The sequence below is a fragment of the Harpia harpyja genome, chromosome 3 (genome assembly GCF_026419915.1).
Source record: "Harpia harpyja isolate bHarHar1 chromosome 3, bHarHar1 primary haplotype, whole genome shotgun sequence".
NCBI lineage: Eukaryota > Metazoa > Chordata > Aves > Accipitriformes > Accipitridae > Harpia > Harpia harpyja.
The window spans coordinates 19,962,682-19,985,520 of NC_068942.1; the positions used below are offsets into that span (position 1 = coordinate 19,962,682).

Here is a 22,839-nt window from a genome sequence, read left to right on the forward strand (position 1 = left end):
TTTCTGGTTTGAAATGCATCCTTGTATTTTATTTCTCCAGTATTCTTATGCTAGCATTTCAAAGTAGGGGAAATGCCATACATCATCAAATAGAGAATGGCAAAACACTTTTTTTTCTCTGATCGTAACTGGTTATAGATCAGTCTCAACTCCATGGAACTCAGTTGTCTAAAGATGTGCATCTGGTATCATTGGGTATCCTTTCATTGCTTTGTCTTGTATGAAAAAGCCATGTTACACAGGGTCTCTTGCCTCTACACCCAGCAGCTAGAATGAGGTATAGAAAGTGTTTGCTAGTCACACTGAAATAAACGCCTAAATGTTAGGTGCCCCATTTCCTTGTACTCTTGCAAAGAGGTACTGTGGCTCTTCATGCAAACAAATCTTTCCTGAGTAAAATTCCAAACCTCCAAAATCATACTTGTTTTCATAGGACTGAATGTTTTTAATAGGTTGGAACATTTGTGAAATTACAGCCATTTTTTTGAGGTTTTAAAGTCATCATCAATGGCGATTGATACTATAACCTTCTGTTTGTCTTCAGTATTTCTGGTTTCAAAACTAAAATCAAGAACCCCAGATATTAGTGGAAATGGTTTTAACCTATACTACTCACAGCATTCAGATCACAATCTTCTGTTTTGTTGTGGGCACTATCTTAAGGTAATTAATAATGTAATTTCTTACATCATAGTCAATAGTGTCTCAGTAACAGGAAGAATTTAAATTGTGTGACACATTCATTTCAATAGCTTGATTTTTATTTCTAAAAGATGTTCTTTACATACAGTAGTATTTAAGCAATTGTAATCTGTGCTAAGTGGAATGACTTTAGTTTTTATTCACTTAGAGCAAATGAATAGATTTTTAACCTGCTTTAACTTGATCAGGAAAAAGTGCAATTACAATGAATGTACACATGATAAGAGGAGGACTGTTATGCTCATTTGTGCATGGTGCTTTAGACTACCGAAAGAGTGCAGTGTTCACATGTGTACAAGTTAGAAGGCATCAGTTGTGTGGATGAAATGTACGCTTTCAAAAACAGGAGGTAAGAATTTTTGTTTTCAGACTGGAGAAGTTAAAATACTGGTTTTGTGTATAGATATGGGCAAAAGAAGTTTCATTTTAGCAGTGCAATGGAAAGAATTCTCCCTTCCATGTGCTGCGATAACAAAGTTTTGATACTAAATAAACAAGCAGTGTAGACTGTCTTCTAAAGTTTGCCTTGCATTCTTTATTTTGTTAGGTTTGTTATCTTTACTAATAGAAGGGAGTATCCTAGATAATGAAAAGCCTGGAAAATATGGGGAATTGGGTGTCTTATGAGAATTACCAAGTGGCTCCACATGGAGTCAGTCAGGATTCAGCACAATTCAGCCAGAACTAAGCTGACTCCTATAAAAAAAAAAAAAAAACAAACAACCTTCAGGTGTCTCTCATCTGTGGAGTTTGTACTTCAAGGGTTTACTAGCTCGGGCAGGGCATGGTGTGAAAACAAAGTAAGCTTGCACTCAGTATGGCATCCAAGCATTAAGAAATGGGTGGGAATATTTGGCTTATTAGCATTGGCTGGCTGTATGCACAAGCACTTGGATAATGCGATGCAGGCGTTCTCAGGGTGCGAGGTTACAGAAACATGGTGTTGGGAGATCCAGGCTTGTTCTCAGAGCAGTACAGCACACTCAAAAGCTGCCGAGCCTAAACAAGTAAACTCAGCCAACCTAAACTGACCATGCAGAGAGCCAGATGGGAGTCTTTGCATTTATTATGCCTTTAATCCACATTCCAGATATATTGCCCATGGACTTGACTTGTATAACTATGAAAATATGTCTACAAAGTATTAGTGTCCTGTGCAGCTCAGATACTGGTAATCCTTGCCTTTTTTCACAGCTTAGTCCTTGAGGAAGCCTTTGTTTTAGGGATTGGTTTACACTAGTATTTTAGTATGTATTAAAGGCAGTTTATGGAAATGTTTTCATATAATTTAAGCCTATTGCTTCAAGAAATAGTAATAGCAGAAAGTAATCCTGTTATTAAAATAATTTCTTTACAGAAGGCCATTTAGTATTAAAGGAAAAAATTGCTTCATCTGCAGTGTCCCTAGTGTGCGTCGCTGCTGAGAATAATCTGTTCAAAACTGTGGGTCATTAGCTAGTACAGATTGGTATGTCTTAGAACAAATACTAAGATGCTGTAAAATTACAATTAGTGCTATTCCATAGGGTTATAAGCTATTTTTCCACATTTCTTTTTTTGTTTGTATTCTCAATATGAAGAGTCTTTCTTTGTCATATCTTATGTTACCCATTTGGAAAATTGAAGTCTTATGGAATATTCTTATTTTCTTACTCAAATGCACAGGATACATACATTCTGAATACTAGAATAATTACATAGAAAATAGTAGTGCACGTGGAAGACTGCCTTTAGTGAAAGAAATTAAAGTGCACATGTCATTTCTTGTAGGAATTTTCAGTATTTTGGACATCCTATCCTGTGTTTTTAGAGTTCTAGAATGGTGACAAAACAAGAATGGATGAAGAAGAAAACTGAGGGAACTAAACAGTTCTCTTAAATTTTCTCAAAACATAGTAACTTGTAGTTGATTATGGAGATACACAGACTGATAGGTATATTCAGGGAAGAAAATGGTGCTACAAAGATCCAGTGTTAATGAAATTTGGCTGAAGGAATGTTGTGAAAGAGAGATTAAAGATGAAAACCTGAGCTATCATTTGGACATTTAGACACTGTGCATGATAGCTACCCTAATCAACAATGAAAAATTACTATGGCAGTTTTTACATTGGATATGCTTCTGATTATTTTGTTGTTCTCCAACGATCCGGACTCCATATGCAATTAAACAGATTTTCATTAATTATTCTGAACGCTTGTGTTGACAGGCATGACCTTCCTGAATTTAGTATTAAGACATCAGTTAATGGAGATCCATTTATGGGTCCCCTGTTTACTTTATCTGGAGATGAAACCCCTGTCATCAAATATCTCTGAAGTGTGGTTTAGATGCAGCAGTCTAGGGTTTGCCTATTACAATATTACTTGGCTTGCATGCATTTGGGTTTTTTTTGTTTTGTTCTCTCTTTGCTTAAAAAAGCACTGCTGTTTCATCGACCCAATCAGACTTACAGAAAAGCAGATGCTTAACTAATAACTTTATATTATACTTTCTCACTTAAATAAAACACTCTTATCTCAGTTAATAGCAGTATTTGCTCAATTTAGCCAAACTTCTTAAATTTCACCATTGTTAAATACCTGCATTTTATTCCTGCAGCAGCAGTTCTCTAGAGGTTCCATGGCTGAAGCCTTTATTTGTAGATTGTCTTAACTGACATGTAGCATCAGTAATTGAGGACTTTTACTTTTCTCCAAAGGCATTTGCTACTCCTAGATTTTAACTGGAGCTGAATTTCACTCTTCTGGTTTAAGAGCTGTGTTGTTGGTGGGGTTTTGTTTGTTTGTTTGTTTTTCAGTGGTAGAACAGTGCATGTTTTCTTGCTTTCTTAGTGTTGTTATATTTTTCTACCTGTAACTTCAAAAAAAAGAAAGTATTTCCCTAAATGACAGAACATTATTTATCATCTTGTGTTGACTAAATAATGTGAAATTGATTAGTTAAATTATTTGACAGTGATTCTATAAAATGCTTTGGGAAAATTTACTGGAATAGTATCTTACTTCTGCAAATACGTGGGTTCTGAGTCTGCTTTGGGTCAAAATTCATCCTTCTCCATTCTCTTGGAGCTCCGAGTTCAAAATCTTTTGACTTATCCTTGCTTAGTCTGTTCTGATTCACAGAGTTTGTGCCTACACCATGGTCTTGCTTGTTCTGTGCCTGGTTTCCAGAGCCCTTGTTCCATGAGCATCATCAAGGCACACCTTCTTGTTCTCTCTCCAGCTTTCCTTCTGGAGAATGTTTGCTCCAAAGGGAAATGCAGTGTGAACAAATACTTCTCCCCTCCTGTTTATAAATGCCTATGTGTAAAGATGTGTACGTTTGCATTTCAGGTTTACACAAATGAACTTTAAATTAAAAGAGCTTTGAGGATCACTTAGCATTGGCTCCCTTTGGAAAAATTTTTCCTTTGTGCCAGCTATTTGTGTGTATGTAAATATTAGATGCAATTCACTCCATTTTGGGGGAAAAACACCTCTAAAATCATATTGCTTTAAATTATTATTACAAAAAAAATATATCACTGAATTCTGCAGCTATTCTTACTGCTTTGGTGTGAATTCTGTTCTGGATATTTATTGGAACAGTTGTCAAACCTCTGGTGTCTTAAAAATAATTTTAATGCTAATCTATTCGTAAGGCACAGAAGTCCAAAGGGCAAATTTCTCACTACTAAAATCATGCCTTTTGGCTTTGTTGAGATGAAATATACGTTGTATGTTAACAGTAGCTACAAGGTATGTACTGCTTTACAAATGTATCCAATTTTGTAGTGCTGTGTTTCTGAAATAGTAGTTGCTATCTGAGTAAGCTAATTGTAACAGTATGTTCAAGGCATACTGTATGACTCTGTGTTATCAACTTTGTACTGTAAAGTGATTAACCCAGGTGGTTAGCGGCTTGCTGTATCCCTTGATATGTATCTCATTAATACTGTTTGTAGCAGATGTTTGTTCTAATGAGTGGAGCTGAATGTTCAGACAGGAGTAGGGTTGGTAAAGTAATGAGACACCAGTTTTGAAAAAAAAACTATTACCACTAAGAATAATAAAAAGCTTTAAAATGTCTGTGGAATAATTCAAATTAGTACAATCAAACAGGACTAGGTTTTATAATGGTAAAATGTGACCTGAACCAAATGCAAGCTATTAAGGGGCGTAAGTTATTTTCCTACATTTGTATGAGTACCTTTTTATTTTTCACATCTGTACACATGCAGTTTTAGTAAAAAATAATAAATATGATCATAATACTATGGCTGTTCAATTATGGTAAGGCAGCTATTTACAAAAATGCAGAACAGGTAGTTCTTGCCAAAGGCTATTATATTTGAAAAATATTCATGCAAATTTGATGGCTTGCAGATATCTAAATGCTAACAAATAGATACAGAATGTAAAGCAGCTCTTGGAGAATTGCTGCTAATTATCTAAAAGGTGTTTGTAACAAAATAGCTAGGAACATCTATGAAGTTAGGGGTTTTTTTTAATGATTAGCAAATTACATTTTAGAAAAAAGGCTGGTTGCCTAAATAATTCTCATTTTGTTGGTAACAATACAAAATAAAAATAGTAAAGCTACATTTAACTGTATGATAAAACTGATGGCCAAATTGTTTGGATTGTGTTTATGAATCAAATAATGTTGATTCATCCAAAGCATGTATGTTACTATATTATCAAACTTATGATAGCTTCCCAGGTTTCTTTTCTTTAGTTTTTTTGTACAAATTGAAGAGAATTTTAAAATTACTGGCAGTTGCAGCCTCTTCAGAAACTTATTTGTGACCATTACTTGAAGGAAGTCTACTGGGTGTGTTTTAAGATAACTTTTCATGCATGTTGTTAAAATGTAATGAAGATGAGGTAAAAGTTTCCTCCTGAATTTGCATGGCTAAATACTTTTTCCTTTCCCTATTCTTTGATCCTTTACATGATGAGATGAAGCTTACATGCATAACTGAGAAATTGCAGATTCCTAATATGAAAAGTTATCTAAAAGTCATTTGTGACAAGAGTAACTTGTGAAAAGGTGATAATTGCTGAAGAACAGCTCTAAAAAATGGAGAAAACTGAGAAACAGATTTTTTGTTTTAGAAATTAAGAGGTAAAAGAAACTAGCCCAAAATCAGGTGGCAAGGAAGAAAAAAGGTAGCCTGTCTGCAAAGGATTAAAGAAGAGACAGTTGAATGGGTTCATAGAAAAACTATTATCCCTGAGAGACAGGAGGAGGTTAGAGAGAAAGTTGGGATAATAATGAGAATGAAGGAGGACAGAGAAGATTGGAGGGTAGTGCTAATCCAATTAAAAAGCAAATCTATGCATTTGAGAACTCATTATTAAGAACAAGAGACTGGCTTGTCATGAAAGCAGATCTAGAGAATGGAAAGATTGTCTCCTGGGAGCACAGATATTAATGTGGAGTTGAACTTGTAGCAGACTCTGTTGGGAATGAGAAAGAAGCCGTAGATTAATTTTCAGATTGGTACAAATGACATGACCAGATTCTCATGGATGTGGAATTTTATGTCCAGTAGTGGAAAATGCCTGAAGTGGAGGTTTACACAATTGTTAGTGGATTCTTTCCTAATTTAGAGGAGGGAGACAAAAATGTAGGATGTTGAGATTTGACAGATGGCTTTGGAAATGGTGCTAACAGGAAGGTTTTGGGCCGTTAATCACTGGAAAGCATTTGTGAGTAAAGAGCTTTTCTCAAGGTGTGAATGCCCCCTTTCTGGGCACCTTACTTTCTGACCCTAGATGGCTAGTGAATAAGTGAATTATTATATATTGTGTTTCGAGTGTCTTGCCATTTAGTCATGTTTAAGGTTATATATGTTTATGGTCTTGGGGTCAGGAAGGAGCATTTGACTCATAATGATAGGATGGGCTGAAGAACCCACAGGAGAATCATCTGGGCACTTTTAAACCACACCTTCCTTTCCTTTCCCTTCCTCCTCTTCCCACTTATCTTAAGGAATAGACTTAAATATTTATCAGTTTTGCACCATTGCTTGGTAATGCTGTGTATCCCTTCTTCTGTGGTTGGGGCATGTTTCTATGGTCTGAAATTTTAAAGGGCAGAAATATTCAGGAGTTTGGACATGTACCAAACAGACTTTTCAGGACCAAATGGATTTTTTTTATAGGAGTGACACGTTTTGTGAACAACGGGGCTTAACTCAAGTGGTTTGATTCCAAGTTAAATGAGCTTTATTCAAATCATGTGCTTATGTAACTGTCAACAATGGGGAAAGCCTCAACTGTTGAGTGCTAATTATACATTGTTCGTGTGTGTGGGACAGCTACTCTTCAGACATTTGTTATTATTTTCATTGAATATCCGAAAGTAATAGTTGTAAGGGTTTTTCTATTATTCCCATGAAACTGTCAAAATGGGATGGTATTTAAAAGGAAGATTTGGAACAAAAACCTTAATTGAAAGGGTAAAGTGACTGTTGCTACTCCCCTGTTCCTAATGCTGCACTGTTTTATTGCATGCTACATTTTTAAGGCCTTGGGAAGGGAAATGCAGTTTTTGTTTACATGGCATAGTCCCTTGTGTTCCTTCTTTGTAATTATTTTAATTAGTTCTTTAAGAGAAAACAAGCTTGCCCATTTTTAAACTAGTTCTGTAGTTCTACAGCTGGAAGAACCTTGGTTTAGGATGAGTCTGGACTCCATGTGGGATTTATTTCCCTGAATTTATTTTGAATAATATACTTAATTGGAGATAGCATATATTTTGGCTGGAAATTGAAGTTGTGAAAGTTATTGAAATGGTTGTAATAAAGCTTTCCCCCCCTTCCAGTCAAGATTAAAAGCTATAAATAGCTTTTATAGACTACAGTACTCATCAGTCGTTAGGAACCTGCAGTTTAGCTTTTAAGTGTGTAATGATAACGTAATGTCAAGCTTTTGTAAAAGTATGTAAAGGTCACATATACGATTCTGGATTATAATGTATAAACTGCCTTTCTAATGATTGTTGAAAAGAGCAATTCATAGATGTTAGGCACTCTAAGCAGCATTCCTCTTAATTTTCTGAAAAAGCAGATGCCTAATTCATGGTTTTATTTTGTGTGATAAGGTAGGAGAGGAAGAGAAGATGGGATGGGGAGGCAGGAACGATGTGTTTTGAGACTAGAAAGTTGGGGGGTTAGTAGCTGAGATGTGAGTCTTTGCTCACTCTGCATCTTAATAATTATCCCTTTATAGTTGTGTTGGGCAATAAATTTAGGATTGCAAGACTGATATCAGCCTGTTTCCCACAGCATTAGAACCTATGAATATTGTATGCTTACTTGAGATTTTATTTGAGAGTACAAGAATAAAACTTTGATAAGTTGAGGTAAGATTAAGGGCACTTTCAGCATGTTTCGTAAGTCCCCTGTCTGAAGGTAAAGACATTCTAGCTCAGGGTGAAGAAGCTTTAGCACAAGGTGGCCTCATCATCTTCACCTGTTAACATGTTGTCAAAGGGCATGTTGTCCTTTTCTCCTTTTTTACCTATTGTACAGGGAATGAGAGCATGCCTAGACTTTGGCTAGCAGACTGACTCTGACAGCAGAAAAGGAGTTGTCGGGTTTTGATAGCCAGAGTCATGGGTGTCACCAGATAACTCATCGGTTCTGTTTAACTATATTGATTATGAACCAGGAGAGGTCTCTCTCGATTGAGAGACTGTAGATCAAACGGGGCAGCACAGAGTGTCATAAGGTGTTAGACTAATCTGGAACTAGTGGGTAGAAATATTGTTACTCCTAAGAAGTTCCCACAAGGCAGTATTATTTAAAGTAGAGATGTACATTATAGACCAAGTCTGTTAGTTTCACAGCTGTTGGGCTAGGTTGAAATTGTTTTTTATCTTAATGCTGTGTTTGGAGTGGGTGGTTTGGGGTGGGGTGGTGGTGGGTTATTTATTTGTGTGTTTATTACTAAGGCACATCCATATCACTTTGCTGCTTCTCCATTTCCTGAAGTCTGTTTTTTAAATCGTTGAATCAGTGTAGAGGAATGAATAAATAGGTGTGACAGAACATGTCATCCCAGTCTGGATCCAAATTGACTCGAATGGCCAAAGAAGGCATTCTTACTCTAGGTTGTGGTTTCTCATTTCTATGTGCCTGCAACAGTGTCAAGACTCTGAAAATAAGTGGTAGAAGGAAGCTGTTGTTTTTGTGTCCCTTTCTTAAGTAGTTAAGGAGCACTGCTGATGTGATACCATACAGAAAGTATATTTTGTGAAGTAGCAGGCTTGATGCTCCACAGTTCTGAAGCCTTTTGACAGCTCATGAAGTTTTATGGTCACAATTTTGAGCTCTTTGAAAAGTACTACTTAACTGATTATTCATATATAACTATTTGAATATTTGGACAGATTGTCTCCTAAGCAAGGTCTTTTGTTTGTTTATAAATAATTAATGCATTAAAATGCTTATTATGTAGCTTGTGCTATGAATACTAATCTTAGAGTATTCAACTGTAGTCCTAAAATGTTCTAATTAGACCAAGATAAATGGTGTTCCTGCGTGTGTACCTGATGTTCAGGCAACAACTATCAGTGATTACTGGTTTATTTATTTATTTTCCTTTCTCCCAGACTACTTTTAATAGTGGAACAGCGCGTCCTGTGCTGCTGGTTCTCTTGGGGTGATTACAGGCACATCCATGAAGTGTAATGGCTTAAGCTTATTTAGGGAAGAATGATATTCAGTTTGTAAAGTTTAACTATACAAATATCTAGGGCAGCCCTTTCCCTTGGGCCTGATCTTCTAATATGTGAGCACAAATGGCAGTTGTGCTCTTCCATGGCTTGTGCCTGTGATGTAGGCAGAACTGACCCAGCATACAGCATAAATCAGTTCAAAGTTAAGGGAACCTCCTTTTTCAAAGCTGTAGTACTCTTTTCTTGACTGCCACGTTATGGGCCTCCATGAGAGATGTTATGGTTCTCTTGCTTGGGGAAAGAAGGAATGTAACTGCTTGTCATCTGATGCTAAATTCATTCGTTTTTCTTTCTTATACTGTTGTGTAACTGCTGCTTTGCAATTTTTTTTTTTTTTTTTGAGCCCATTGCTTCAGGCATGAATTTCCCTCTAAATCTCCAAGATATTTTCAGACTAAATTTTGTGGAGGAGGGGTGGAGTCAAACAAGTTCAAGCAAGCTTGAAGCTCAATATCTGCAATAAATAATAATAATAATAATAATAATAATAATAAAAAGTTATGAGAGAATTCAGTAGTTCAGTCAAGCTTGAGATATAATTTGTTCCATTAATCTTGTAGCTTTTTAAAAAAGTAATCAGAACATTATACTGTACAGTTGTTTTCCAATAGTGTTCCTTCCTCTAATGTAGAAATGTACTTTGATATGTACTTGACCACTTAGCATCATTAAAATTTGGGTGAAACAAAGAGAATCTAGTATTTAAAATAAATCTGTTAGTATACAGATTCTGTTACTGGGTCACATCTTTTCTAGCTAGTTAACAATTCTTCTTTTGTTTTACACCAGATTCGTCATAATGCACTGTAAGAACTCTTCAATATATAGTAGTTGTAGATTAATTTACCCGTTGTTGTAGGTCAAATAATGATAACAAGACAACTTTAAATTTAACCAATAAGGTTTAATATCCTTTTCGAAATAAAGAAACAAAGCCCCCACACCACTCTAACTTAATTAAAACCCTGGAAGGCAGTCAAGAAAAACATTGTAACTGGATAGTCTTTTTTAACCTTGCTAAATTCTAGGTTTTACCAGCTCTGTTGCAGAGTTTCACAGTCTAATAATACTTTAGATAGAAAATGTAGTTTTACATGGGCTTTGAATTTGCCATCTGTTAAATTAATTAAAGGCATCTTTATCCTTGATTAATAAAACAGGAAAAACTAAAGTTCGAACTCAGTCTAAACTATGATACTTTATTAGGAGAAATTATACCAGTTTCCACACTTATGCATTTTTCCATGCTCCATAGTATTACCGTTATCTTCTTTATTCAAAAACTGACTTCCCTATTAATACTGGCGCACATAGTATCCCAGGTGAAGGAATACCAATACGTTGTATAATGATGCAACATTATTTCTGTATTATGCACCATCCTGTTAGTTATGTGACCTAATTGTTTATCTGCTGGGTTTTTTTGACTGCAGATGCATTTCTGTGCTCTCACTGACCTCTAAAAAGTAGCTGCTATATTAGCTTTCTCAGCCTACAGTTAATTTAGAACCTTGTAAGGTGGGGAAGTGTGGTTGTATCTCTCTCTTCCTGCCTGTGTCTTGGTACCTTTTGGATATCGAAACTTGCATTGTTCGTTACTGTAGTTTGGGGCATTCTGAGGATTTCTGTACTAAATGTGGTCATCTGCAGATTCACTGCATCACTTTTGATGATTTTCAGGGTCATAACAGTCACAAAAAAATCTTCTCGACCTTCAGTTGTCAAGGGGAGCAAATGAAAAGGGAAATTTGCATTCAGAGTTTAAGGGAGAGTAGTGGCAGACAAGAATAAGAAAAATAATTTGATGTTGAGTGAGATAATAGTGGAGGAGACAGATGAGTAGTAAAGATTATGGAGACTGAATACATGTATAAGCTATGGGGTATCTGTTATCCTACAGTGGTAACTTGCACAAAGTGTATAAATGCGGGGAATACCACCTTAACAAATTTTGTGGAAATGAAGTTCTGTGGTCTCAAATAAGCAGGATGAATTGATGAATTAATTCATCAATACCTGGAGGTATTTAAGATACGTGTAGGCATGGCACTTAGGGACATGGTTTAGTGGCGGGCTTGGCAGTGTTAGGTTTATGACTGGATCCAATGATCTTAAAGGTCTTTTCCGACCTAAATGATTCTATGATTCTATGAATATCAAAGTTAAGCATAGCCCTTTCAGTGTGATATATGAGGTGATCAATAAGACAAGAAAATTATTTTTCCATACTAGCATCAAGTCAGGGCAGCAGTAGCTTGAACAAGTGATTCAGAACATGAAGGTGGACATTGGGAACCTTTAATTTCTCATGAAATTAGACATTGGTATAGCAGATATGCTAGGATAACCTTCTTGACTGTAACATGAGTATCGGAAAGCATTAATTGTTTAGGAAAGATGCAAAATAAAGTTTGAGGGATAACATTTTATTTTCATAATAGCTGAAGGATAAAAAAATGTTACAGAGTTCAGTTTTTTAAAAAAATCACTACAGGATTGTTAAGGTAAACTTCTGGGTTACTGCTGAATCTGCTGCAGATACCCAACCGGACCAGAGTTGCCACTATGAGCACACTTTAACATCTAATGCAGGTTAAGTCTCTTGATCTCCATTGATGCAGTAAAAGTTTAGCCAACAGAGTTATTGAAGCGTAGGGAACAATTTATTTTACCCTAAAGTAGACGCCTTACAATTATGGAACTTGATCAGAAGCTGAATTCTACCCTCTTTCAAGGGTGGAGAATTGGTGGAGGATTTTGACCAGTGACAAATCCAGGTGCTTCCGAACGTAATAAGAGATACAAGAGATACATTTACTTACTAAACAGCAGCCTAGTAACACAGTATTTTAATATTAAGAAAAAAAAAAAGTCTTGATTGTAGAAGATAAGTTTGGGTCATTGATGAAAAGGCTTTGCTTTAAACTTGGAACATTATGATTGTAATGAGAGGTAAAAGTAGATCAGTAATGTAGGTTCTCTCTTTCTAAAATGATGGATTTGGATAAATTAAAGGAAGTAGTTAATGGAATCAGAAGGACTGAGGAACACAGTCTTTATTATAGATGAGGAATGGCATTTCCTCTGAGTTCAACCATTTTGGTAGAAGTTGGTATACCATGTAAAAGGAAGGTAGTTTTTTTGACACAGGAATAGTGGTGGATCTCATGCTTCTGGACTTTGACAAAATTTTGATTTATTATGGAGACTGAGGCTAATGAAGATTGCTAGAATTGTAAGATACCCGAAGAATGGATTGAAAGAAAATGGCAGTGGATGGTTTTGGAAGAAAATATATAGAAAGCCACAAGTGGAGATCCTGAATATTAATTTTATATTGTCATTAAGAATTTTGAAACAGAAACTAAGTATGTTCTGACAAACAAACGAGAGACACAAGCCACTGAATTCACTGAGGAGCAGAATAATAAAACTGGAAGGATTTTTAGTTGTAGAAAATGCAAGGTCATGAATAAGAAATATTGGAGCTGGAGGCTGTTAGTTGGAAATGACTGTCAGTCAGAATCTAAGGGGTTTTTATGGTTTAAAATACTGGGGAGACTGTTGATGGCAGAATTTAACCTAGAAATATGTGAGAGAAATATAAAGCATTGGTGTGGTCAGAGCAGACTAACTTCCAAGGGCCTATGTGTGTGGTGTTTAAAAATTTTATTTAGAATCTGAATTATCAAGTCAAATACATAATTCTACAGCTGCTTCTGTGTAGCAGTGTTTCTTGCTGGCTGATACGCTATGTACTTGTGCAAGTGAAAATGTGTGTACAAGTTTGAAAATGGTATTTGTGACAGAGCTGTCAGTGTGCTGATTAAAAAGACATTGTTTTCCTTTTGTTTACACACTGAAAATAATGTGAGTCTTCACATAACTTCCTGTGTTAGTGTCCCTGTATGCAGGCTTTGTCATCCTTCAGGAGACATAGTCTGAAGCAGTGACCATTGCCAGCAGCAATTAATACAAGAGAAGAAAGCAAGCTGAGCCTTCCCTATTTATCGGGACTTTAGGGTGTGTTGCTCCATCTGCCACAGGCCAACTTCAAACTCGTCTAATTTAAACTGTTACTCTAGATCCAGCACAGTCTGGATTCAGGCCAGGACTTGGGACTGCAGCGGCTTAGTGACACAGATAGATGATCTCCTACTGTCAGTGGATAGAGGGCAGTCATTAATTTTCGTTCTCCTGGCCCTTTCTACAGTGTTTGATGGGTCTGGCCAGAAGTTGATGCTGTCTTGCCAGGAGGGAGTGGCCGGGTCCAAAGTAAAGTGCTAAAGTGGCTTGGCCTTGTCCTACATGATCGATCTATGGAGTGGCGACGCGCTTGTGATTTTGAAGTGTTGCCAAGAAATTGAAAATGGTATCTGCAGCAGGATTTTGTTGTTGCCTCTGAGTCAGCGAACATATTAATGATGCTAATTGCTATTCTGAGTTGGGTAATGCTTATTTGTGTGGGAGGGCAGCTCTTTCACAAGACTGAATTCTAGGCTGTGTAATGAACTCCCCTGGGAATGGAGAGCTGCCATGTATTTTGCGCTTAGAGTTGATGATGGAATTTCTTACATTTTGCCTTCCTTAATGTGATAATACAGGCACAAGCATATTTAAAAAGGACAAAAAAAGCGACAACGACGATACTGTGTTGAAATAAATACTCTTCTTTGATATAGCCCATCTAAAGAAATACTGTGGGGCAAAGAAAGCTCCTATAGGAGCTGAATTTTTAAGCTTCCTTTAAAAAAATATTTCTAATCCATTTGCTACTTGTAGTTTTTTTCAGAAAATTAATTTTGTGTTGAACTCAAACTCAGAAGTTGAGGTCTCAAAGTTTGAGGAAGCTGTGCTATATTTTTTTTATTATACTTCAGGTTTTAAAACTCCTATAAAGTACAAAATTAACATATGTAACCTTACTGCTAGGATGGTTGCTGGGATTTTGGCTGAGGGAAATAAGTTAAACGTAGATAAGGCACATGATAGAATTGAAGTCAGCGGCAAAACTTCTTTGACCTTTTAGGAGATCAATTTCACTCTAAATGTGCTTTGGCAAGCACTGTGCTCAATGTGAGGTACTGTGTTGGGGAGTATTTTCAAAGCCGGTTTTGTGAATCCTAATCTGGGAAAGAGGATAGAGGCCACATGCTCTGGTGGATGCAGTGTTGGATTTGGAGCTTGGGAGACACAGTTCTATTCTTGTTTCTGACTGAATGACTGTAGGTTGAGGGAGACCAAGTAATTTGCCTTATTTTGCCTTAAATAATATTTTCCTGAAATGTACTTTCAAATTTAGTGGTGAAGAATTCTAAACATCCACATAAAGGAGAAACCTTAGTTTTTAACTTATCGAGTTAGCTCGGGTCAGCTTCAGAATTGCGTAAAAAACCAAAACCAAACCACCACCACCACCAAACAAGCTAAACTAAAAACGGAAGTTTAATAAAATCATTCTTCTTGCATGTATTTTGGGCCCAACTGATGTAGACTGCATGAACAGGATATATGTGGAGGCAAATGAGCCTTTGAAACAGTTGCCTTTATTTGGGTATGCTAAAAATAATTGGTTTCTGAAGAGAAAACTTTTCAAGATGATATTTGGTGGTTGACATTTTTTAAAGTTTAAAGATTAAAGTTATTAATACTCTGGTAGGTGATTTGGAGATCTGCTTGTCTAATGCCAAGAGCTGTAACTCTTTGCTAATGAAATTTTCATCCTATTTCCTGAATTATTGTGTTAATACTAATGTCCAATTAGAATTAATAACAGTCCTTGCCTCGGGACCAGAAGCAAATGAAAAGTAGCTTCTAATGAAACTTTAGATTTTAACATTTCTATGACTAGATATTTTATCTGCTTGTGAGATTAATCTGTGTGGACACCGTGACCCTTTTTTCTTTAACTTGCTTGTCGGAACTTTTGTTGCAATGGAAACTGGCTGTTTTGTAGTGGTTGGATTGACAGTTTGCAGAGATGATGATGTTTGTTGCTAAAACACAAGTCTCCGCTTTTGTGTGTAGTTATCAAAGGTGAATGAGCAGTTCTGTTACTGCTCTTACTGCTGCTCCAATCTTGCTCTTTTATTCACTTGTCTTGTTTTAAATTCAGATTGAGCCATCTGATACAGGACCATGTCATCTTGTGTACTTGCACAGAATCTAATACAATGGGGCCTGGTTACTAATTGGAGCTTTTGGGTGCTCACACAATGGAGATAATAGTAATAAATGTACAGCTCTAATAGCAAGTAGTGTTCACAATATGCAATACAATGCATGATAGTTAAGCTCCTATGTGCTGTTTTAGTTCCTGTTGAATGTATTTGGGAAATCATCATCTTTCTTTACCTATGCAGTGTTGCCCAGAGGCATGCTCTCTATTTTGGTGTAAGTGCTTATGCTGCTAATACCTTAATTAACTTCTTAAAATATAACTGGTCAGAACACATCCAAATAATATTCAGAAATATACTGATCAGCAGTCTGCAAGATTTCTCCAAGAAAGCTTGAAGTGTTGTTGGAGAACACTTAAAGCCTTATATTAAGCACATGAACTTATGCTTTTTGAGTTAAACAAGCAAACAAACAAAAAACCCCACCCACCCAACCAAAACCCCTCATTAATTAATAAATTCAGTTTCACCAAAAACTTGGCATGGTTGCATATCTCTTTTGCTTCTTGCACATTTTCAGTTATCAGCTGTTCATAGAACACTTCTGGTTGTCAGTCCATCCTTGACTAAATTTCTTCTGTCTTATGTTGGTAATAATTAGAATTTTGACAAATTCTGTTGTTTGGACCACATTCAGAGGTTTTTTTTTCAATAGTTTATTAAATCGGGGGTGGAGGTGTTTTCAGGCTTTCAACTTAAAAAACCCAAACAAACAAACCCCTTTCAAAACAGACATATCTGGGTCAGTCTAATGTCTTTCTCATGCAGAGAACTTGTTCAGCTTCTAAGTTAGGCAAATGTATTATCATGAGACCCATGACAAATAAGTCTACATTAAGGTAATTTATTGTCCTGAGACCAAATTTATTTATTTATTTTTTGTCTTCAAAGTAAGCACATGGTGTTTCTCAGCAGCTCTCTTAAGTAAGATATAATTGTGATTCCTGGTGATCTTTGACTGGGAATCTTTTGCATGCAGTCATAAGACTTGCCGTTGTCCCTGTCATTTAGAACTTGTGGTATAAACAGCTAACAGTGACAAATTTTAGAAAGAGAGAAATCATGGGAGAAGAGATGTAACATTAGTGCCGTGGTTTGAAAGAGGAGGAATCTCACCACTAGTGGTTGGTGGGCTATCCAGCTACCAACTCTTAAGTAAATTTCCATAGATTTTGTTTTGAGTGAAAGTTCTAGAGAAAGTGGTGGTGTGTTAGTCTTAGTTTTGATGTCAAGTAATAGATTTTGATGAAATCTTCTGTATGTTGTCTGAACCTATAGATGTTTTAGGTGGCTGAAAACAAAGCTTTTAGCTGTTTGTGGGTTGGTTTTTTTTAAAGCAGTTGTAGGATCTCTTATTGTACCACATTTGTAATGATGATGCAAATACGTTTTTTTTTTTTTTTTTTCCAAGTGCTAGATCTCTTGAAGCATTAGGTGCTATTTTGTCATTGAAGCAAGTTACAATGAAAGCATGTAGTTAAAACAGCAGTGAATATGGGAGTGCAGGGATGGCCAATTAAGGTTATTTATAAAATTAAAATAGTGCACATAATTTTTTTTTCTGTTACTTACACACCTCTTCTTCCCATTGTTTCTTTAATTTTTGAGAAAAACACAACATGCTCTTTATAATTAGTTTTAGTTTTGAATAAATTTACATGGTGTGAAAAATGAATGTCTGTATATTATTCTTGCTTCTGAAGAACTGGCTCCAATTTATCTAGCTGAATGTATATTGAATTAATTTTTTTCATAAACCATCTCACGTGCAGCTTTCAGCTCTCCTAATCTTGCATTGATTTAATCTACTCCTCCTACCCTGACTTGAGGTTTTCTGCTCATGTATGTCTTTTTTTTTTGCAACTGATATATAACATCTTGAAGTACTTATATTGTTTGTGGAGAAACACTAGTTGAGCTGATCTACACTGAATTATGATTATATTCATAATGCTGAAAATATTTATTTAAGGTGCATGGGTGATACTGTGCTCCTGTAGTCAGATCTACTGATTTCTAGAGGCTGGATCTGTGCAGACAACAGGACAGCTGCCTGTGTAGACCGTTTGCCTGCAGGGTTTCTGGGGGATGCTTGCTGCTCTGTTTTGACAGCAGAGATCCTGTGGGCATTACTTGTAAGAGCAATGGTGAATTTTAGAAAAGACTACTGATAGCTTGTTATTTCTTCATAACCAGGACTTTCCAAGGAGAAATGGATGAATTATGAAAAGTACTGTCTTTCCCCCCCCTACACGTAACCAAAGATTTTTACAAGTATGAAAAGATCTTTGCTGAATGAGTCTTGAAAATATGCTTGCTTGCTTTCAAAATATTCTGGTGTGGATGGTGAAATTCCTATAATCTTTTACTGTTAATTGAGTGTTTCCCTATTCTGTGCCATCAAAGAAACTGTACTGCAATCCAAATGGGTTAGTTGCTCTGGGAAGATTTATATCCCTTTCCTATTTATATCAGAGGCTATTCAAGAACATTAAATGTTGTGAACTCTTAGAATCATTGAACTGTCTTGACAGTTGATAGTGCTCCTATTTTCTTCTCTTTTTGGGTTTCTGTGGTTTTGACTTTTCTCAGTAGAACTTCTGTAGTAACACTTGTGCTTTTAGCACGTCTGTGTGCAAGGTGAAATGAGAGGATCAGTGAAAGAAAGCTTAGCTTAGGGTCATGGTCTCAGTTTTGGTGTAGACCACCAACACTGTTAGTTATGGCATGATCAGGCATAAATTCAATTACAGCAGCTCAGGTAGTAATTAGTAAAACTGACATAACTCAGGTTTGACTGAGACATAGAACTTGGACTTACTTTTGAGCCTTCATGTCAGCTTTGTCTCATATGCTTATTCTTTGCACTGCTGTTAAGCCATGGTGTTTCCTGTCTGATCATTCGCTCACATCTTGATAACTATATTGTTCTTTTTGCCAGTCTTACTAAGTGCAATCACATCTTGTTGGTTCCAAAAAGGCACTTTTCTGGTCTTTTTTGCTTTGCCAACCTTCTGAGCCCCACAACAGTTTCTTTCTTCCTTTACCATGTCAGATTCAAGCTGCTAGTCTCCACTTTCAGCTGCTTGTGGTATATGCTCAGCACCATTATTACTTCTCATTCACGGCCAAGATGTTGACTTGTTGCATCTGGCCTTTGACACTAGTTTCCACCGAAATTTGTTCAGTTTATTTTCCCCAGTCAGAAGGTGTGCTCTCCTTGGCTACTGCACAAGTTTGAGAAGACTTTGTCTGCGCAAGCTGCCTTATTATTTTTCCTGAAACTCTACTTTAGCACTTTTGTTGCAAAGATCAAAGAAAACTTTACAAAGGTAACTCAGGTGTGTTACAGCTATCATGCTGTTTAGCGTCTCTTGTGGGTTTTGTCCTTTTTCACTACTCTCTTCTTTCTACTCGTTCACTGTTTTTTCTTGTATACAGAACGTTACCTCTATAGAGCGGTCTTCTGTAGGATTAGCACAGAGAGGTCTAAATTAATGACTTGGTCTCCCAAGTACTGTTGGAATGTAAAGAAATTTTTAGAAAATTCAGATGTCTGCAACTGAATCGAGCTCACAAGTTGCTGGTGGTAGTGTAGTAAGCTTTGGGGTTTTCTGTGTGTGTAATGTGAGGGAAATGTACCTTGGCTAAATTTGTCAGTGTTTTAATGAAAAGTGGCTCAATAGTTGGCTGGGACTTTGCAATACTGCAGTGTCAGATAACCAGTGATAGACAGGAAGGGTGTTTCTTTTGAATGAAACTGCAGATCTATATCAGGCAAAGTTCTGGTCCACATAATGGAGGAAAAACTGGAATAAAAGATCTTTTAGCTGAATCTAACTGAATTAGTCTCCTGTATTTCTTACAGCATTAAAACCTGTGTTATTTTTAATAGATTTTCAGGCACCATTTTATCTGGATATAGCAACTTGCTTATATATATATATATATATAAAAAAAAAATATTCTGAACTTTTATCTTTGAAATATTTTCTTTGTGATAATTGCATTGAACTAAATTATCTGCTTTCCTGAAGCTATAGGTTTAAACTTTTAACTGTAAAAATTTCCTTCTAAAATGCTTTTTTATAACATCTGTCATGATTGCTTTTTTAGCATTTAATATAAATCAAAATAGTAGAGATTAGAGGATATACCTTTAAGTATAATATCTTAACATTGCCTTTGCAGGTACATGATGCTGATTGATGGCAAGAACGAAGTTTATATGATTGATAGAGATAATTCGATTTTTCATGTATCTAATCTGGAATTTCCTTTTCGTAAAGATCTTCGCACACATCTAACAAACACTCTTCTGGATGGGGTAAGAAGCGTACTGTGTAATTATTGTAATAATTTCAGTGCCATTTGCTTTTTTTCAGAAACAGGGCCAAGTTTTTAGGCCTGGATCAGTGAATGATGGGATTTCAGGAGTAATATAGATTCAATCACTGTCTGAATATGGGAATCACACTTCATAAGTCATTTCTTATCTACAGAACAGCAGTGATGACTGCTCTGGGGGGAGCTGTTTGTCTTTGAAATAAATCAAGCTATTGAGATGACGTTCTGTGAATATGAGAAGAGGCTTGAAGAGAATCTAAACAAATTATTGCAAAACCTCATCTCTTGTTATAGCTTTATATTTTGATACAGTAAACATGGTCAATATGATCCAGTTAATGTAAATATTTCTAGAATTTGATAAAATTTTTATCATCTTTTGATAGACTCGTGGATTGATGTCTTTGCTTCTGTAACCTTTATTTTCAGCTGATCTGAATTGTTGACTGATTTAGAAATCGCTTAGTTACATTTGTTTAAAACACTTCTAAGTTGTCATGCTAATTTAAATTGCTGATTAACTTTTTAAGCTAGTTGTAAAACAAGCTGTAAAACATCTGTATTTGTTGTTTGAAGGCTGGCCTGGAGTATTTTTGGTAAACTTTTCAGAACAGTAGCCACAAGAAGAGGTTATTAATTTCTTGACCTTCCTATTTTACATGAGCCAAAGAACTTCATTAGCTCTTACACTAAATATCTGTCAATGAAGATGAATGCAGTTTCCTGTCACATTTCAGTAGCATTGGAGGCTCTCTATATTGCTGTAACTCTTGCTTGCTGAAGTACTGAGTATCTGAGATGATCTTCCATATTGGTCTTCTGAAGCCTAATGGACTTTTCAGATACAGGAGACTGTATTGTCATTGTTAACTTTCTCAGGCCTTTGTTGTCAGTATCTTTCTTGAAATGTCACTTCTGTGAATGATGTGTCTTACTGAACACACTTTTGCATGTGAAACATGTATAAATTGAATCTGTGAGCGTAAGTATTGCAAGGAACAATGTACTGTCTCGGGGACAGAGAGGCAGATAATGGAATATTTTCCACCACCTCTGCTTCACTGAAAAATTGAGAGCATAACTCAAGAAGTGCCATGCTGTCAGCTCAAAAGTGGTTGCACAAGCTTTCACGTCTGGTAGGGAGCCTCTTCAGCCAGGCAGCTTCTTAATGACGTACATAATAATATTCTTAACAACATACATTGGGTTCCATACTGTTGAGATAAAAAGTCTGGTAATATTTTTTTTATTGCCTGCTCTTTCTAAGGCTCGTGAGAAAGTAATGGCTTGCCAGTGTCCATATGGTACAATCCTAGGTGTTCTTCAGGGAAACTGCTGCTTGGTTTTTTTGCACTTCAAAACAGATGATTTAGGGTGGCTAATATGTACATGGTGGAAGACAGGGATGCACATAGGTTGAGATATGTGTATAGATGTGGCTGTGCGCCCTGAGAGAGGGGGTCTGATCTGGTGTGTTTCCCAGATTTATAGTTTAGGTCTCTTAAGAATAAATGAAGTTCCCTGAGTTACCCAGGACAGGAACTATAACTTCACTTAATTTGTTGTTTTGTAAAAGTTTGACTTTTATAGTGCATTTCAGTATTTCACTTTATTGGCATAAAATTAGTCTTACTGTGATTTCCCCCCCCCCAAGTTCTTTCATGAGGTTGAAAGCAAAATGACATTAAATGAACAAGTATTGGTTGAATGAAGTACCTTGAGATAAAACTAAAACCTTTCAATGGATAAATACTTTACATAGTACAGATTTCTAAATTTATTTAAGTATGGTCAGTTTAAAAAAAAAAAGCTGTTGATGGAATACTTTGCAATTGAAATTCCTTTCAACAGGTTTGAGAATAAAATTTGCCTATTATTTTGAAGCATCAGAACAGCTTAATTTTGTAGTTGAATATTTGTTTAATGTTGGTGCCAAATGATAATTTCCATGACTGTTCCTTTACTCTGGATATATGCATGATTTCCTTTTTTTTTTTTTAATCCATGGGAAGAAAAATTTGGCTTTTTTGTGTTAACATTTTTTGCTAATTACTGCTGAAGGGCTGAAGTTAATTCTTTAATTACAGGTTGAAGGAGTTCATACTTACTGCCCTTGAAGTAGCTTTCTCTCTTTCAGAGAATGAAAGTGTAGAATGAGGTGGCCCAATTGGCATTGCTTTACAGTAATCTTAAAAAGTATGAGAAAGACAGACAAAACAGAGATATCAGTGCCATGCAGCAAAACAACTACTGGTGTTAAGAATACAAAAGATAGGTAATTTCCCCTAACTTTATTTAGAATGACAGTGTATATAAAATTTTAATAAAGGCAATTTCCATGAATTCAGTGATCTATTAACTTGCTTTAAGGCTTCTGGTGTAAGCCTTTCATGTGGTTGTCTTTGAGAATTTCAAATGCATTTACGATTCACTTCAGGCTGAAATTACTCGCAAACAGTTCTTACTATGATATGATTAGTTATATCTTGGGTGATGAGAAATCTCCTGCAATACTCTATGCTCATCTCCAGCTCTTCAGTTGTGATTGTTGTCCTGGCATGGAAGAAAGTTTTCTGCAAAGCTCATTAAAGCTAATTTGAATATTACCTACAGGTGACTAGTATAATATGAAGTATTCCTTTAGAAGCCAAGTGTTTTGCATCCATACTGCCATCTGAGGGAGTACATAGATTTTTGTTGAAGTGTTTTGGTTGTCATGCAAGAAGACTAATTAGTTATTTTCAGAAACTTTCTTGGCATTCTGCTTAGCTTTGGAATAGTTGAGTAGAAAATGTAGAGGCATTCTTAGGCTTGAAATACTTTTTACAATTTAATACAATTTTGTATATATTTTATTTTTATATAAAATATTGTTCACAC

At 36.0% G+C, this 22,839-nt stretch overlaps 1 protein-coding gene across 1 annotated transcript in view; it reads left to right on the forward strand.

Moving 5' to 3' along the window:
* RNGTT (RNA guanylyltransferase and 5'-phosphatase) overlaps window positions 1-22,839 on the forward strand; it is a 189,062-nt gene that overhangs the window by 30,137 nt on the left and 136,086 nt on the right. Inside the window, exon 9 of the mRNA XM_052781537.1 lies at window positions 19,804-19,939. Coding sequence (XP_052637497.1) covers window positions 19,804-19,939 — 136 coding nt within the window. The remainder of the gene's footprint in view (window positions 1-19,803; window positions 19,940-22,839) is intronic.